This window comes from Lepidochelys kempii, chromosome 6 (genome assembly GCF_965140265.1).
Source record: "Lepidochelys kempii isolate rLepKem1 chromosome 6, rLepKem1.hap2, whole genome shotgun sequence".
NCBI lineage: Eukaryota > Metazoa > Chordata > Testudines > Cheloniidae > Lepidochelys > Lepidochelys kempii.
The window spans coordinates 120,174,420-120,193,933 of record NC_133261.1 but is presented as its reverse complement, the minus strand read 5'-3'; the positions used below and the strand labels follow the sequence as shown (position 1 = coordinate 120,193,933).

At 44.9% G+C, this 19,514-nt stretch overlaps 1 protein-coding gene across 3 annotated transcripts in view; it reads left to right on the top strand.

Moving 5' to 3' along the window:
* Positions 1-19,514, top strand: part of SYT16 (synaptotagmin 16) — a 142,312-nt gene that overhangs the window by 70,049 nt on the left and 52,749 nt on the right. For 2 of the 3 annotated variants that reach the window (XM_073349901.1, XM_073349900.1), the window contains exon 1: positions 3,277-3,345. Coding sequence is in view for 1 of the 3 variants with exons in the window: in XM_073349902.1 (XP_073206003.1) it covers positions 3,166-3,345 (180 nt within the window). In the remaining 2 variants the exon portion in view is untranslated. Of the gene's footprint in view, positions 1-3,165; positions 3,346-19,514 lie in introns of those variants that run through there. The other variant, XM_073349902.1, reaches the window with a different exon arrangement.

Genomic DNA, 19,514 nt, shown 5'->3' with positions numbered 1-19,514 from the left:
CCCAACTGGCCATCAGATGCATTGAGCTGAATGTCTCTTCCCAGATACAGCATTCAAATGCTATCATGTGCACCTCGCTCAGAGGCACTAAGGCACAGATGGCTGGCACTCAGCACAAGTAACGTGGTGGTTTCCACATGCAGGAGAAGAGAGGCTTTTGATGAGTTCTGGTGGCAGATGCCTCCCACCTTTTGCAGCTAACCTGTCCAGGGATAGGGGAGACCAGAGTGGCCCTGGTTTTCCCCATGACTCTTATTGCAGTTTGTTGCTGGAATAAGTTCAGCCCCTGCAGCATGGACACCCCCCACTTTCCGCACAAGTCTTGCCCCTTTTCTCCCTGGCAGCAAACAGGCAGATATGCGTATCGACTCTCTCCTTGCCAGTTTGAGAAGAAGAGCCTCTCAGACCTGTGTTTGTGGGGCATAACCTCCTCCACTATAAGAGCAGCTTCACCCCAGTTTGGGCGGATACCAAGTCATAACGTGGCCTGGAGCTCCCCACCAGTCCTTTCAGACAGCCACAGTAAGAAGCTGTTCTATCCAGGCCACAAACTGAGGCCCAGAGGTGTGGTCTTCACTGTGGTTTTTGTTTTTTTCTGGGAAGCTGACCCCTCTTGCTAGCAGCTTGGTAGCCCCACCGTAGACAAGGCAGTGTTGGTGTGTTTGTCACCATGACATTTACACCTGCTCTGAGCAGGTTTAGACTGCATATTCTTCAGAACATTGGAGGCAGATTGGGGCCCTGTCAGCGGGAGAAAATGGAAGCCAGCTATTGGAGACTCAGCCAGAGAGATCGAGTGCCTCAGCCAAGTTCAAGGTCTAGTGGCCAGAACCCGGGTGCCTGACAGATTGGAAGCGCCTTAGGCATTCATCATTTTGTGTCCTGCTCATGACAATAACATCTCCTCCTGCAGCCATTAGACATCATTCCCTCCCCCTCAGATCACTAAAAAACCCTGTGGTCAAGTCTCCAACTCGAGAGCTTACGTTAAACGTATTCCCCAGATATGCCAGCTGAGACAGTCAGAGGATGGGAGGAGAAGTGGGGCTTGCATACATGGCTACCATTCTTTTTCCTGCCAGAGCTGTATTCGGTGAAGGAAAGGGGTCAGTGGGGGCGGGAGGGAGGGCAAAGGAGGTTTTATGCCAGCCTTGCACCTCTTTCTATTCCAGAGTTGTGCCACCAAGCTGTTCTAACTTCTGCTTAGCTACCACAGCCACCTAAGGGCTGTTGCAGCAGGTGAAAAGAGCAGGGGTGCAATGGCACGGCTGCCTCACCTCCTTCCATGGCCCTGCCCCAGGATACCCCTTCCTCCAGGGAATGGAGTGGGGGTGGGGAAGGGGCAGGGGCAGAGTTGGGACACAGAAAGCCATCCCGGGAAGCCTGTACACTGAGATGGTTTCCTGGCTGAGAGATTCGCCCTCTTTACAGACCAACCCTTTTTTGCTGCTGGACTGGTCCAAAAGATCATTATTGCATGGTGGAACTGGACCAGTTACATGCCTCAGTACCTAGGGGGAAGAGGGCAAGTAAAGCATAGACTTGGAGGAGCTACGGCTTGTTCAGACTGGTGTGAGCAAGATCAGAATCAACTCACCAGTTTCTGCTTTACCTCGGCATTTCTCAGCTTTGCCGGGTTTCATTCCAAGCCGTGTTAACGTTTTTTCAGTGTGGCTTGTTTCTGAGAAGTTGTGATTTTTTGTTTCTAATTAGCCACATCAGTCTGTTGTTTATAATCTTCCCTCCCGCAGTCCCACTACCTGCTGTCAGTACAGGAACTGAAGACAATTCAGTCCTCTTCACCCCTGAATACGTGCTCAGTCAAATCTTGTAAACCTCTAGCTGAGTACACGATATGTGGTGCTGAATCTGGCTGTCTTGTTTCTTGCTGCCTGCCCCTTCAGTGAGCCATAGCGTCAAAATCAGCATATGCCACCAATGTTTCATTTTGATGGGGTCTTTGACTTGAACTGTGCAACTGAACTTCGCAGCCATCTGATGTTAATTTATTAATGACTGGAATATGTTGAATTATTTTGCAGATGGTGCTTATGCTTTTTGACATATGTGCTTTTGCCACCTGTACTAGATGATCTGTGTAATGTCTGTCCTTGCTTTTGGCATTTCAACGTGCGTGATACGAGACTGCTTTACAGATGATAGCAGAAAAGCTTTTAATTCTTTCCAGAGCCAACGGCTCAGGCAGAATGCAACAAGCAGAAATAAGAGAATGTTTCTCTACAGTTTAACATGCAAATGTTGCCTTACAGGGCCACTTTCTCAGCTGAAGTAGAGCCAGTGATGTCACTAGTTAATTGAGGTCCAGGCCCGAAGTCGGCAACAAGTTACACCTGCTGGGGATGTGGCCTTGTATTGTTCAGAGTTATAATCATGATTTTGGAGCTTGTGTCTTATTTCAACAAAGGAAAAACATTTTAACAGGATACATTGAAGAGACAGACACATTTCCCAGGTTCTTAGTAAATGGCAAAGGAATTCTCCCGTACCAGAGACATTCTCCATCTGTGATGGTCTTATGTATTTTTGGAGGAAGTGCAAAAAATGTCCAAAGGTATTTGCCTTCAGTACCTCTCTGTCTGCCAAGAGGTTCAGCCACTTATTCCTCTCACCTGCCGCAAGGAAAATGAAATCTCTCCTTCAATCTCCTTCCGACTTGAAAAGATAAATGCTGTTTTGTCACCCTTAAGACATAGCACTCCCTCTTTGCGTGTGGCTGTGTATGCATGGTTTATGCATGGTCAACTTTGCCCCACTGAGCCTGAGCCTGATTACACCCGCATGAATTGGGAGTAACCCTATTGAAGTTAATGGAATTGCACTGGTGTATGCACCTGATCGATCCAAAGCCTGTGGAAGTCAAGGGGAGTCTTTCCGTTGTCTTCAGTGGACTATGTATCAGACCCGGAGGGAGAGCAGAATCAGATTTATTGTGGAATTTATCCCGTTGTTTATGTCACCAGTAGATTTGGCCCAATATGGAGGTTGCATCCACTAACTACAGGCTGCATTCTGCTGAATTTGGCTTCTTACGCATTTGGGAGGGCATGGGCATGGGAATGGGGTGGAGGTGAGTTAACCACACTTCGCTAGGGGACAAGCATTTCCAGTTGCAATAATATTTTATTTCTTTGTTTTTGTCACTAGTTACTCCGGAGGCCATTGGGTTCTTGTCTGCAGTTGGAGTCTTTATTGTCCTCCTCACAGTCCTTTTCCTCTTAATCAACAAGAAACTGTGCTTCGAAAAGATAGGTGGACTCCCATGCTTGGAACAACCAGGGAGACGAAAACACTACAAAGAGAGGTCGGGGGTTCATGAGGGCCTGGGTAAGCATCATCATTATCTCAGTGACTTTGATGTACAGAAACTCACTGAGGCTTTGATTAAGAAGAGAGTAGAGCCATGTTGTTTGTGGGGAAAATAGCTGGGGCTTGAGGTGCGGTGGCGTAAACTCTAACAGTAGATATAATGAATAACACAGTTGCTACAAGGGGCCTGTCCTCTTTGTTGTCTTGAGCAATGTTCTCTTGAAAAATGGAAGAAAAATGTTGGAGAAAACACATTTTTCCATTGTTATCTTGTGGGAGTGCTTTGGTAGTGCAAAGAACAGAAAAATCTGGGCATTTCTGGTGTTTCCTCAGAGCAATGGGAATGTTGTTTGCTCAGTGTAGGATGCTTCCATCCTGACTTCCTGGCATTAGCTGTCATACATATCATCCTGCATTAGTCCCATTCCAGAAACGTATATTAGGCAGATCCGTGATGACACTCTGAGTTACAATAGCTTGGAAGGAAGGCTTATGGGGGAGTTTTACTTTTCTTGGTTTGGTTAAGAATGTTGGCATGTAACCTGGCATTTTCAGACGTGCTCAGTTCTTACAACAGAACCAGACTGATTTTTTCAGAAGAGCTCTTCTCCTATTTAAGCACTTGAATACATGGCTACATTGGGAGCTGTAAGCCCTTTTGAAAATCTGACCACAGGTGTCTCAGTGGGAGGTGCTGAACTGCATGCAAATCTGGCCAGTAGCTTCCTAAATGTTATGGTGGGAGGGAAAAATGCTAAGTAAATATTCTCTAGGGTAATGTTAATGCCAGTAATGGGGGGCATTTCATAGAAGTTACCTGTCATGTATCAGAAAGTTCTACAATAAATATTTAAAAATATATATGAACATGCACAAATCTATACTTAAACAGGCACTGCCAAGCTGCTAGGCTAGAATTTGACCTGTCTAATATTTTTCTCAGATTTGCTTGCAAAGTCAGTTGCATCTTAGACGTGTTTGGGTTTATCTGCCAGAATATATCCTTCAGCGTGCTTTTAATTAAATGATGGAGCAAGATGTCCAGTCTTCAAGATTAGTTACAGAAGGGCCTAACTCTGTTAGGACTTAGGTCCCAATCCTGCCATTCTCTTCATATGGATTGACCACAGACCTGTGTAAAACCTCATGGACTTCACTGTAGCTATATCCAGTTGGCCGGGATCCACCCACTTTGGGGCTTTAATAACAAGCAAACAAATGCTTAGACACAAGTTGACACAGCAGTCAATGGGACTACTTATAAATTTAGTTAGACATGCCGGTAAATCTTTTTAGTAACAAAGCCATTGGGACTCACCCAGAATGAGGGCTCAGCTTGCATGTAATTTTTTCCCTTTTCTTTTGGGGCTCTGTGTCATAAATTTAACATGACTTTAGCATAGATTTTTCTATATTAAAAGAAATTTAACTGTATTAGTTTTAAGTCTTTTTTTTTTTTCTGGCAAGTAGTACAAGAGTGTGGCTTTTTTTAAAAAATGACACATCTCTCAGCAATGTGTAGGTGTCGACATTCTTTTGAGCTGTCAAAGACTATCATGCAAACATATATTTACGATGCCTTTTAAAATGTGAATTATTAATAAACAGGGTGGATTTTTTTCCCCTCCCAAATTTTGAAGGCATAAAATTGCTGCCAAGCTGAAGCACTCGGTGGCAATTTTCATTTCAAAGTAAATCTTCTACGACTGAGTAATAAACCCTTGAAAACATGGCTTTATAATGGAAACACTAATTCAACTTTAACTACAGCTGTGCCGTACAAGCAAAATACCATACACGTTAATGAGGTGCTAAATCTGATACCGAAGAGGAGTACATTGTAATCATTAATTACAATGGGAGATTACTGTCAGAGCCTATGTTCTCCTTTACAAAGTAAAACAGTCAGGAAAAGTTGAAGTTAGAGCGATTCAAAATGTCAGCTTTTCTATGGTTGAGTTAATTTTGATGTATTATATAGGTATTTTTAAGACCATTATAAGATATGCTTGCAAAAGGACCAGGATTTCTTACAGACATAACATGAAAGAATGGACCAAAACCTAATGGTTACATATCACATCATATGGCACCTGCAGAAGCCTACCATCTGGGCTGATAGTGGGGTTGCCAGGTGGTCTGAATCTAGCAAGGCAGCTGTGGTTTATGATGAAATCATTCTATGAGATAGCTGTAGTTAGTGTAACTAAGGAAATCTCCAAATATTACTGCTAACAAGTAGAATTTTTTTTCTACCAAGGAATTTGATTTTTGCTGTGGTAAATATGTGTTTGTATATACGTATGTGTATGGGTATATATTATTACAGTATATAAATTACTTGTGATTCTGTTTTTCAGTTCTCTTCTTTATTCTTCTTGGTGGAAGGTTGCCTTTATTATTAAAGGGCCAGATTCAATAAAAACCTCTGCTTCTTATTGTTATGATGTAAATTGTTATGGTAGTAAGTAGGTGACGGGTAGATATGGTGAAATAGTGAAATCTAGCCATCCCACTTCAGGTGGGGTTTGGAATGGTTGAAACACTTCTTCTGTCCGCTACTGAAATTGGTTGTATAACTGGCCAAATTGAAGGGCAAACGTAGGGAATCAAATTTTAATCTCCACTACACTAGTGTACATCTGGAGTACCTTTATTGACTGCAGTGGAGTAACTCAGATCTTACATTAATGTGAATAAGTTCAGAATCTGTCCCAAGAAGTTTAATGGCTCTCTGAATTTGATGTACATGACAATCTTCACTTATATCCTTGCTGGATTTGCTGTTGAACGTTGACCTATCTAACAATAAAAATAAAGTTGGAAGGAAAAATAAATCTGCCTGGTTCATAGATTTTAGGTTCTCAGGTTAGCCTTATATATAAATGAATGTCTTCCAGTGCCAGGAATCTGAACGAAGATTTGACTGAAGTTGGCTGTACAGTGGCAAAAGGAGTTGAGTGAAATACGGTTTTCATCATTGTGAATCTAAGACACACATCTGGGCATTTTAGTCCTGATTTGATTGTAATAGAGGGGCCTGTGTTTTCCTGAAAGGAACAATACACTTGAAGAATCTTTATGGAAAAAGAAGTATTAATTGAAAACCCTTTAGGAAACTCCAGAACAATGACTCGTAATTACTGTTACGCAGTGAGTGTCATTTGTGGTACTTGAGGCTTTTGTGCCTAGTACTAGAATTCCTCTTTCTGACCTTAATGATGAGCTGCATTCTGGACCATGATGCTTTGCCACTGATTGTCTCTCTTCAAGTGTGTGTGCACTCCAAGCCATGGTGGAGCAGCCAAGAGCAGTTTTCAGTTAGAGTGTGTGCAGCTGAACAGAAGGAGTAGGCACTAACTGCTGGGGTGCTAAGCCTTAGCATGATTAGCTTGTGCAGTTTCCCCCCGGGAGTCGATAGCCATTGCTGGAGGAGTTGAGGGGGGAAAGAGGAAATATTTTCCCTTTGAACTATACCAGTGGTTCTCAAACTTTTTTTTTCTCGGACCACTTGAAAATTGCGGAGGGTCTCGGCGGACCACTTAATGATCTTTCCAAATGTTGTTTGCACCGTTAGCTAACTATTGTAAAGCGCTTTAGATAAAAGTGCTATATAAAAAAACCTTAATAATAAAGTTTTTTTGTTCTACAAATGAAAGCACACAACTCTTATTTTAATATCAGTAGTCTTACCTTTCTAATGCAATGGATGTGCCCTCTCCCCTGCCACAGCAGCCACAGAGCTGGGGCTGGGAAGGAGGGCTGTCTCTCCCCGGCGGCCACAGCCCTGGAGCTGGGGAAAGTCTCCTCTTTCTCTGGCGGCTGCAGCCCTGTACGTCCCAAATTCCCCCCCACCCCCTCTTCTCACCCTACTGCCTCCTCCCACCTACTTCCTGTTCCCCCCAAGGCCACCACCCTACCTTACATGTGCGTCTTCTCCAGGGTCCAGGCACCGAATAAGTGGAGCCATACCTGTGTGGCTCAACTAATTAGATGGATGGCCATTCTATCATGTGTGGCTGCCCAGGTGCGCACCTTAGATGGAACTATCTGCGGACCACCTGTATGGCGCTCGCGGACCTCTGGCGGTTCACGGACCACAGTTTGAGAACCTCTGATCTATACAATGGAAGCAGGGTGAATCTTGTTCCTGTGCAGAGGGTCAGTACAAGACCTGTGCTCCGCTTGAAACTAAAGTGAACTCAGCTGTACACCTTAGTTGGAGGGTGTACAGTGCTGCACAGGCCCTTCGCATGGGGTTACTTTTACCCTGGAAGTGGTGAAAGTTTACAATGTGCACTGCTGAGCAGTGCACTTCACTGCAAAGTTCAGGAGCGAAACCAGCTTGTTTGCAGGAATATGTAACAAGCACAGGGCAAACCCTTGTGTACATTACCATATCTAGCCACAAGCTGCAGTGCTGTGACTCATAAAAGAAGACAATCCACTTCGTGCTATATCTTGATTTAGCACTTTTTATATTGATGTGACCTATTCCAAAGTGGAGCAGAATGATCAATCTTACAGCGCAAACTGAAGGCCAGAGAAGAAAATTGTGGTCTCTTGACTCCGCTTTACACAATTTACAGAGGAAAAAAAGCACAGAATTCTGCATTTTCCTCAAATAATTACCATATTGCCAACCCACAAGCATTCAAAAATCACAAGTTTTACCCCCCCAAAAAAATCAGGAGACCACTTAAAATCATAAGTAAACAAAATGGGGGTGGGGTGGATTGGTTTTTATTTATCTTGGGGGTTTTTAACTCTTAGAGTGCCTCAGTTTGTGTTTTCAAACTTTTCTCCTAAGCCACAGGGGATAGAAACGGGTGAAATCTTTACATAGTTACTTGACTGCAGGAGCTGGGCTTTAAGGAAAACACCCAATGTCACAAGACTTGGAATAAAATAATGAGGGTTGGCAACACTGCGTTTTTGCCTTGCTTTCTGTGTCCCCTTTTGTCTGAGTCCTCCATGGAACCTGTCGTAGGAGCAGAGGCCGTGACCATCACGTACTGACACCAGGCTAACCCTTATGCCTACTCATAAATGAGGAAGAGGAAGGGGAAGCAAATGGTGGCAGTAATTTGCACACTCAGTTTACAGACTGTGTAGACTGTCTTCCTCCAACAGCACAATCAATAGTGAAAGAGATTTGTGTCTTTCCAGAGCAGTAAAGTTATGGCTGCTGTTAGCATTGCTTACATTAGCAGTAGCCCCTAGAACTGGATCCCTGCCTCAAAGAGCGTGGAATCTAACTGGAAGCACTACAGCACGAGTGAGTGACACAAGCAGCAAGTGGGAGGAAGGAGGAGGGTAACTGCAATGAGGTCACGCAGTTACCTGGAAGAGGCTTGTAGCTCTGAATTCTTTTAAAGGCAGCATACGTAATGGCTAGAGCACTGCTCTGGGATCCAGGAGACTTGGATCCTATCACTGGTGCTGCCGCTAGCCTGCTGGCTGTCTTTGGGCAAGTCATGTCACTGCTCTGTGCCTCGGTTTTTCCATGTGTAAAATAGAGATAATGATAGCTCTTTTCATCAGCAGATGTGACTATGTAAGAGCTAGGCATTATTATTACTATTTCTTAATGAAGTGTTTGAACATATAAATACCATACTGTTTCTGTCTGTCCCACAGCCTAGCCAGCATTAGGTGTCTGATTTCTGTAGGCATCATGACAGAAGTGGATCTTGAGAGGGTGGGGGGTTGGACGTATGGGTCAGTTCAGGGACTTAAAGATCCGCCCATGCCTAAGGGGCATTGTGAAAAGGAGTGGAGAGAGGGGTGTCTAAAAGTATGTAGCATGTGGAATAATGTGTGGGTGTGTTCCCACACTGTTAACTGTGCAGCATTTGCTGGTGGTCCTTGGAGAGCCGACCACTTAGAGCTCCACAGATGTAAGGGGGAGATGAAAGGAAAGCAACAACAGATACTGTGATTATAACTTTTTTTCCACAGGAATTAAAAAAATCTTTCAGAGTAGCAGCCGTGTTAGTCTGTATTCGCAAAAAGAAAAGGAGGACTTGTGGCACCTTAGAGACTAACCAATTTATCTGAGCATAAGCTTTCGTGAGCTACAGCTCACTTCATCGGATGCATTCAGTGGAAAATACAGGGGGGAGATTTATATACACAGAGAACATGAAACAATGAGTGTTATCATACACACTGTAAGGAGAGTGATCGCTTAAGATGAGCTATTACCAGCAGGAGAGCGGCGGCAGGGGTGAGGGAAGAAGAAAACCTTTTGTAGTGGTAATCAAGGTGGGCCATTTCCAGCAGTTGACAAGAACGTCTGAGGAACGGTGGGGGGTGGGGGGAATAAACATGGGGAAATAGTTTTACTTTGTGTAATGACCCATCCACTCCCAGTCTTTATTCAAGCCTAAGTTAATTGTATCCAGTTTGCAAATTAATTCCAATTCAGCAGTCTCTCGTTGGAGTCTGTTTCTGAAGTTTTTTTTTGTTGAAGAATTGCAACTTTTAGGTCTGTAATCGAGTGACCAAAGAGATTGAAGTGTTCTCCGGCTGGTTTATGAATGTTACAATTCTTGACTTCTGATTTGTGTCCATTTATTCTTTTACGTAGAGACTGTCCAGTTTAATTTGCAAACTGGATACCATTAACTTAGGCTTGAATAGAGACTGGGAGTGGATGGGTCATTACACAACGTAAAACTATTTCCCCATGTTTATTCCACACTCTCCCCCCCCCACTGTTCCTCAGATGTTCTTGTCAACCGCTGGAAATCGCCCACCTTGATTATCACTGCAAAAGGTTTTCTTCCCCCCACCCCCTGCCCCGCTCTCCTGCTGGTATTAGCTCATCTTAGACGATCACTCTCCTTACAGTGTGTATAATAACACCCATTGTTTCATGTTCTCTGTGTATATAAATCTCCCCCCTGTATTTTCCACTGAATGCATCCGATGAAGTGAGCTGTAGCTCACGAAAGCTTATGCTCAAATAAATTGGTTAGTTTCTAAGGTGCCACAAGTCCTCCTTTTCTTTTTGCGAATACAGCCTAACACGGCTGCTACTCTGATACTTTCCTAGTGTTACTTTTCCATGCAAGCAATTGCTGTAATTGCCACAGGCTTGTTACATGATCACAGAGCAGAGGGGAGATAGGTAGGCCATGTGCTTGCAAAGCGTGGGGACTCAGGAGTCAGTCGGTCTAATTAGGTGGGGTCTGCACTACGAAAACGGTGTGAGAGCCCTTGTGTGCGCGTGTGAGCACACATACACTCATGTAGATGCTGAAAGTTACTCGCTGTGCCACCTTCTTGTTACTATTCAGAAACGAACTATCCAGTTGTGCTCATTTGACCAGTGGTCAGAGAATTTCTAAAGACCTGATTCTGGTCCCATATTGATTTTACACTGCTGTAACTCCATTCACTTCAGTGGAGATGCTCCTGATTTACATTGACATTGGGTCAGAATCTGGCCCTCCACTATATCACAGGCAACAGAATATAGTCGAGATGTGTTTCTCCCTACTCTCCACTTACCTCAGATCCCCCCAGGAACATAAGTATTGATTGCATTAGCACCTATGAGTACCAATCGTGGACCAGGGTGTACACCATTATGCTAGGTGTACTTGTCATGGATCTTGTTTATGCCCTGTTAACGCATCTCCTGCGAGTAACACTTTTGTGTGCTGGATCCCCTGTGACTCTGAAGCTGGGCTTTTGGGTGCCAGCTATCCCTGTCTCTCTCTGGTTATAACCACACAGCAAAGACAAACCCGCAGCTGACTCGGGCTCTTGGGGCTGTTTCATTAATGTTTAAATGTCTTGGCTCGGGGCTGGAGCCTGGGCTCTTGGACCCTGCAGTTTGGGAGAGTCCCAGAGCTCAGGCTCCAGTCCAAGTCCAGAAGTCTACGCAGCAATGAAACAGTCCCACAAGCCCAAGTCAGTTGGCACAGGCCAGCTGCGGGTTTTCTTTGCTGTGTTGACATAGCCTCCGCGGCTCCCTGCAGCAAGCCAGACTCCTGTGAGAGACTCCCCGCACTTCTGGGCACGGTGTTCTCAGTAAGTTTCTGCAGTGACGCCACCACACACGCCTTTGCAGAGGAAGGGAACCGTTTATCAGTTACCTGGAATACCGACTCTGACCATCCTTGGGTTAGCATGAAAGGTGGAAGCCAGGGCCTGCTTCCCTGTGCTCCATCCCCACTCTTTGTCTCTCTAAAGAGAGCCCTGTGGCTGTGTCTCTGAGGCCAGTTCTTAACACAGGTTCCTGTGTCCATTGTCCTTCCCTTGCAAAACCGTGCTGTGTTCACATATTCAGCTACCTCTGCAGCCAACATGTTGATTCTAGCCCAGACGGTCCTAGTGGCTATATATGTCAAATACCTAACCTGATCTCACATATTCCAGGGAGAAAAATCTGTTCTTCCCCAATGGGTAGCAGTGCAAGGTGCTCGGTACAGAGTCATGCAGATACTTCATAAAATATTAAGGGCAATTCTCACATTTGTCAAAGATGTATAAACACAGAACAAAAAGACAGTCCCTGCCCCAAAGAGGTTACAATCTAAGTAGAATAGTAATGTGCCTATATATGGAATAAGTAGTTTGGATCACACAGAGCAACTCACAGAACGGAATAAACCCTTTGGGGTCACGTTGCAATCAAACTGTCCTGATCCGATTTAATGATGCAGATGTTATTTCACGATGTTTGCGTTTAGGAATTGCAGAAACATTTTTCATCTTGTTTTCATACTATTTCTCTACATTGTAGACAAGCCTGGATTCGTGAAACAGCTCCTACCTATTATGAACAATTAACATCACGCTTACACAATAGATCTTACTATCGCTCTTCCCTCCTGCCCCCCATGATAACTGAAGGGGACAGTAATTTATAGTTGCCATTCTTTTACAAAAAGAGTGCACGTGACAAAGGATCAGCAAGAAAGGAGGCTAAATATCCTGACAAAAATGTGTTTTGTTATCGGGAAATCAGTTTTTAAAACAAATCCTGGCACAACTCCAAACATAGCTAGCTGCATGCAGAGCTGTGATGAGAGGAATAAGAAATTTCAGAATTCACTGCTTGGGCTCTAGAGCCTTCTCAGCCTCTGATCCTTGTTTTATATTGCACCCATTACTGTGATATCCTGTTTTGGGAGAAGTTCTTGAGAGTTAAAGCATCTATACTGCTCCTTTGCCTTCGAAAGTCTGTGTGACTGATGTACCCTCAGATACTACAGTGATCAGCGCTTGATACATGTATGTAGAAATTTACATGGTGGCCCCTGCCCTTCCCCATCTTTTACTTCTGGGGGCATTCTGTGCCAAAAAATTACAAAAATTCTGTGCATACTGGCCATACTGGGATTGTTGGGTGACTTGGCAGCAATTTGCCAATTTTCCAGCTCCGCTGCACAAGGAAACTAGGGTTACACAGTCTCCTCCACCAAACCCCCAATACGAGGGGACCTTTGAGGAACAGGAGGCTCGGGTGGACAAAGAGGCTACCCTTCAAACCCCTGTTTCATCTTCATCTCTGGGTGAGGCAGTCATGCCTCCACCACCATTTATGGCCAATGATTTTCATCAATTCCGGGACCTTGTGAAGAGGGTGGCTGACACCATCCAGATACTGTACTTCTTGAGGAAGTTAAAGACTCTCATCACAAACTCCTGGACACTTTGCATTCCGTGACACCCACTGGGGTTGCACTACCCATTAATGAACCATTCCTCGATCCAGCCAAGACATGTGGCAAACTCCTGCCATCATGCTGCCAACTTGTAAACAGGTGGATAAGAAATATTACATTGCCCCAGGAACTCAGAATTTCTGTTTTCCCATCTCCCTTCTAATTCCCTGGTGGTGGATGCTGTAAACAAATGGGGTAGACAGAATTACTCCAGGTCTGCTCCATAGGAAATGGCCAGAAAAGGTTAGACCTTTTTGGATGGAAGCCTACTCATCTGCAACTCTCCAATTTCAGTTCACAAATTATCAGGAGATTATGGCCAAGTATGACTACATTAATTACAACAAGTTTGCATCCTTTTTCGATTATCTTCCTTAGGAGCACAGAGAACACTTCCTTCTGGGCCATCATTAAGGAGGGTCAATTATCAGCCAGAAGCTCTCTCCAAGCATCCTTGGATGCTGCAGACACTGTTGCTAGATCCACCTCCACAGCAGTTGTCATGTGCAAGGTGTTGTGGCTCCAGTTGTTGGGATTCCCAAGAGAGGTTCAGAATACTGTTGAGGACCTCCCATTTGATGGTCAGAAGCTCTTCTTGTGACCTATGGAGAACTTGGGAACTATGCATATGCTGAAGGACTCCAGGGTCATGTTGAGGTCTCTGGGTGTATATATATCCCTACAAACAAGAAGAGAGTTAGCATGTCTCAAACTACACAGAGATCACGCCTGGCTCAGTTCCCTGGTTTTCACAGAATCACCAATCCCATGGTGAGAGAGAGAGATTCCAGAGGAAAAGAGCTTGCCACCCTCCTTCAGTGAGTACCTACTCATCATCGGAACGGCAATTTTGACAGGTTGGCCGAGGCTTTGTCTCCTCTGTCATCTCTAGTTTGCAAGCTCCAACCTTTTGCCCACCTCCCCACTTTGGAGATTGCCTTTCCCATTTCCAACAGGTGTGGCGGTGTAGGTATCTCTTACGAGACTACACTTAGTCAAGAAATACACTCCCTCTTTTGTTTAGGAATGATAGAACCAGTTCCGTCACCTCACAGGAGGAAAGGGTTTTACTCAAAGTATTTTCTCATGCCAAAGGAGGACAGAGGATGGAGATTGTTCTGAGATCTAAGCTGACTGAACAAATTTGTAAAGTCTCAGAAGTTCCTGATGGTGACTCTGGCAGCTATAATCCCTTTTCTAGAGGCAGGAGGTAGGCATCCTGTAGGTCAAGGGCCAAAAACCAATTTCCTTATAGTGACATATCCCGAGCACGGGGGTTACCTGGATTTCACCATGGGCTAGGATAATTTTCAGTGCTGAGTACTTCCCTTCAGCTTCTCTTCAGTCTCAAATAAATTTTTCAAGGGTTTAGCAGTAGCGGCTAAAAGTCATTTAGCCTTCAGCGAGAAGTAATTTTAGTCTTCCCATATCTTGAAGACTGGCTAGTACAAAGCAGTACTAACTTCCACCTAGACAGCTCTCGTCCTCTTTCAGGAGTTGGGTTTCCAGCTAAACTTAAATAAGTCCAGGTTAGCCCCTGAACAGAGAATACATTTCACAGGGACGTGTTTGGATTCATTGGCAGCCAGGGCCTTCCTTCTCACAGACAGATTCATAACTTTGTTGAATCTGGTCAGGACAATTCAAGGACGCAACTGTACTACAGCAAGGAACTGTTTGCAGCTCCTGGGTCATACAGCAGCTTGCACCTTAGTGATCAATCATGCAGGATCATGCCTCCACTGCTTTCAGGGCTGGTTCAGGAGGATGATCTATTCCTCAACGACAGCTTGGACAAACAGGTTACAGTTTCCCTCCAGGTGAAGAACTCCCTGGATTGGTGGAAAGGCCAACACAGTATCTGCACAGGCATCCCTTTCATCTGCCCAGCTCCAACAATAACTGTGACAATGGACACATCCCTGTTTAGGGTGGGGAGCACACACCTCAACACACTCACAACTCAGGGCAGATGATCATCTCAGGAAACTGATCTCCGTATCAACGTGTTGGAACTCAGGGAAGTCAGGAGTGGCTGTCTTCAGTTCCTACCCCTTATCAGTGGCAAATCAATCAGGAGCAGGATGGATATGTACCTTGCGTGTTCTATATCAATACACAGGGAGGAGCAAGATCACCCTCCCTATGTACCAAAGCTATAAACTAGTTATGGAAGTTATGGAGTACAGCCCATCAGATTCAGATCTCAGCCGTTTACCTTCCTGGAGTCCAGAATGTCACAGCCAATAGGCTCAGCAGATACTTCTCCCAGGACTATGAATGGGAGTTGGACTCTCAAATCCTTCTTGGGATATCCCAGAAGTGGGGACTTCCCCAGGTGGACCTATTTGCCATGTCCAGCAACAGGATGTCCCTTATTTTGCTAAAGAGGAGCCTAGGTTGCCTCTCTTTTTGGGAGATGTCTTTCTCCTTCTTTGTACAAAGGGCCTGTTTTACACATTGCCTCCAACAACACTAATTCTAAGAGTGATGAACAACATCAGGCAGGACAAGGCCAGGGTTGTCCTTGTAGTACCAACTTGGCCAAGGCAAGGTTGGTGTCCTTACGTGCTTTACCTGTGTGTCCAACCAATGTTCAAGCTTTTGACTGTCCCTCATCTCCTCTTCCAGGAAATGGGTCTTGTGTTTCAGTGCAACCTAGGGGTAAAGCAGGGCTCCAAGGATACCTCCCAGATGGTTCATGGGATTATAATCCACCTGCTCAACAGGAGTACAACAAGTATTATTAAACAGTAGAAGGGAATCAAATAGAATTACTTATGTAAGCAGAGTCAGGATGAGCTCCACCCTGACATCTGGTAGTGAGTTGTGGCAAGTTGTGGAAAAGAACTTCAGGGGCTGATTTCATTTGCATAGGCACACCCATCCCACCTAGCATGAGCCCATAGCTGCCCAAATGGTCACTTTGGTTGCTGTGGGATCCCCAGTTTCTCTGTTATTGGGGCAGGAAGAATAAATTGTTGTTATCCTGATTCTGTGAATCAAGGACAGTGGAACTGTACTTGGCCTTTTGTTACGATGAAGGGACTCGCCATCAACTAAGTAGCACTCGCTAGGCAAGGGACATGGGTTCCAAAACTCAGTGAATTGAGAGAGGCTGGGGACAGGTATTAATACTTGGTGGCATGGGCCCCCTGGTGAGGGCCTTACATGCTAATTGCACTTCCTCCTCTCTCCACTGTGGAATATCAGAGCTAATTTTGATTCCATTAGGAGTCTAGTTACAGGCTGCTGAGCTGAATTCACTTTGGACCAATGGTGCACCAGCACTGAAGCTCCCCTACTACAAGCTGAAATCACAAAAGAGCTGAACTTACTAAGAGCTGAAATCACTGAGTGTGTGTTAAGTAGGGGGGAGCCTGAAGATATATTGCGGAGCAGTTTATGGGACAGCTGGCAGAGCACAGCAGAGCGGCTCTTGGAGCAGAGCAGTTTGCGGGATGGCTGGAGTGGCTCATGGGACAGCTGGCAGAGCAGAGCGGCTGGTGGAGCGGAGCGGAGCCCCATGGAGAGGTGGGGCAATTGGCTTTGGACCACATAAGGTGCCCCTTAACCCCACCTCCCGTCTCCACCCAGGTTGGGAGGTAAAACTCTGCAGATAAACTTTCAAACTCTGGTGCTGCACTGACCAGGGACAGAGACTTTTGGGACTTTGGGTGACTTTGGATTGCTGGACTCAAGAACCAAAGGGAAAGGGCATGCCCCAATTTGCTTGGGGTGGGTTTTTTTGCTCATGGGTTGTGTTATGAATTCTGTTGGTGGTGTTTCCCCAACATAATGCCACATTGTTTCTCTGTTATTAAAAGGCTTTTGCTACACTCAGACTCTGTGCTTGCGAGAGGGGAAGTATTGCCTCTTGGAGGCGCCCAGCGGGGGTGACATATATTCGTCCCAGGTCACTGGGTGGGGGCTCAAGCCGGTTTTGCATTGTGTTATTGGAATGGAACCCCTAGATACTGAACCCGGCCCTTGTTGCTGCCAACTCTGACAGGCAGAAGGGTTGCACTTAAATTCAGAAATGGAAGAGGTTCAGCCACTGATGTCACCATCACCATCCTGTGCCTGAATCTTCTCCGCTCTTAGCCATCTGCTGGACTTAAAAAACTGAGTATATCAATTAGCTCTGTTAAAGGTTCATCACCCTGCGATATCAGCTTTTCATTTCCCTCGAGATGGGTATTCCATTTTTGTGCACCATATGTCCTTGAGATCTATTAAGGGTCTGGCTAATCTTTATCCACAGGGTAAAGATGCTACTATGATTTGGGATCTCAACCTGGTACTTAAATATCTTATGGGACCTCTGTTTGAATCTATGGCGACCTGCTTCTTGCTTCACTTATCTATAAAGACTGCCTTTCTAGTAGCTTTCATGTCAGCCCACAGGGTTGGAGAGATTGGACCCTTGATGGCAGAACCCCCATTTATAATGTTTTTCAAGGACAAGGTCTTACTATCACCACACCCTAAGTTCTTAGCTAAGGTGTGGTCAGATTTACATCTGAACCAGTCTAGTCATCTACCTAGGAATGGAATGATGGTACATCCGACAGTTACTGTCATGACTGGGATGCTGGGGGGTCAGGCCTAGTTGTTGAAGCGGGAGTCAGGCCTAGTGGTCAGAGCAGGAGTTGGGAATCAAGAGTTGAGCCAGGGATCAGAGTCAGGAGGAAGCAGGGCTGGAGCATAGTGGAACAGGACAGGAGCAAGGCTGGAAACAAGGCAAGCACAGGAACACTCGCAGTTGCGCACATAAGAATCGAGACACCAGGGACCTGCTGCTGAGCTTAAAACAGGCCTGGTCTGCTGGCTCCCTTCAGCCAATCAGGTGGGCAGGTCAATCAGGTGGTCCTGCCGCAACTTGTCTGAGCTCATTTATCTGTCTGGAGGCTGGGCTGGCTAGTCCTCAGGCTCAGCTGAAGGAAGTCACTCCTTACAGTTACCATCGCTCATAATATAATCTATAAAGAAATCAGTGTATTGATTGTAGGGATTTCATAGTGATGGTTGTGGCGCTTTCTCTTATATGCCTAACATCGACCCTTCTACCCATCTGATTTTCTAAAAGAAAGGAAACAATTAATAACTACACAGGCTATTTAGCCTGAAACGTCTCACGAGAGGGAGAAAAGGTTGGGGATGTTTGAAGTGAAGCTGATAAGCTGTTTTTTGGTGGTTTTTTTTTTTGAGATATACACGTTAAAAATAAGTGGTACTTGCTCCCACCAACGTTTCACTTATTGTTCTCATCAATTTTTCTCCCTCCATAACTCAGTTTTTAAAAATGTGAGTTGAGATTGGTGAAGTTATTTAAAACGAAAATTCTTAGCGTTGGAAGGGCCTTGCTGTGACGCACGTTGACCTTCTGCCAGGGGGCACCAAGAGGTCGTTGGCTCACAGACGTGAGTGAGTAACCCCTCACAAAAATGCAGAAAGGTTTTGTTCTCTTTATTTTTAAACCAACTATTCCATTTTAGAAGCAATGTTTAGCTACTGTGCTTAGCAATCATCGCTGGATAGAGCAAACCCAAATCATCCCGACCCAAAAAGCCCCGAAAGGCCTAACTCTCTCTTTCCAAGCTGTCAATGCTGCCAGTGTCCCCTAACAACGTCTACAGTGCAGTGACTCATCACTAGAAAAATCTGCAGCACACTGAAAACATATCATTTGGAGACGGTGGAAAATGAATTGAATTCAGAGTCAAAACAAATAGATCATATGAGGAAGAGTGGCTGGATGGGAGCCGGGGGGACAGTGAAGGGAATGGGCGTGATTGATTGCATGGGAAATATGACCTTGGTTTAATAGGCCACTGAAATCAATGGCAAGCTTCCAGTTGACTCCAAGTGGCATTGGATCAGTGTCTGCGCATGTACGGAAAGGCTTTGTGACCCCCATTAACTTTTAAAAACGTATTGTCAAAGATTTAGTCACCCACACTTTTATCACCAGGATAATGATTATACTTTTAAGCATGCTCTAATGATGACAAATGTCTTGGAGATTTCTGCAAAACGAACCATAGCCAGTTAAATGAACGTCATTTGGCAAAATAATCAGTCATGGAAGGTGCAGATTGAAGAGATCGACTGAGTCATCCACATCTAATTCAGTGGGGAGCTACTCTCTAAAAAAAGACTGGACAAAAGACTCTCCCTAGTTTTATGTATCCTAGGAAATGGGGCTCCTGTCAGTTTCCTTTGGATACTATTCTGCAGCCTTATGCATATAACTGTTGAGAGGTTTTCTTGATGGTCCCCTTCTATTTTCTCTTTCTTAATGTATAATTCTTCTCTCTTCTGGGGTGAAACCCTGGCCCCCTTGAAGTCAGTTATGTCAGTGAGGCCCAGATTTCACCCCCGGGATGTGACGGAGTAGGGAGTATTAATGTGGTAATGGTGCAGGGGAGTTTTACTCATTTACTGTCTGCATTAATACTAGATGGAGATGGGAAATAAGGGTGTGACTTCACTGAGGGATGA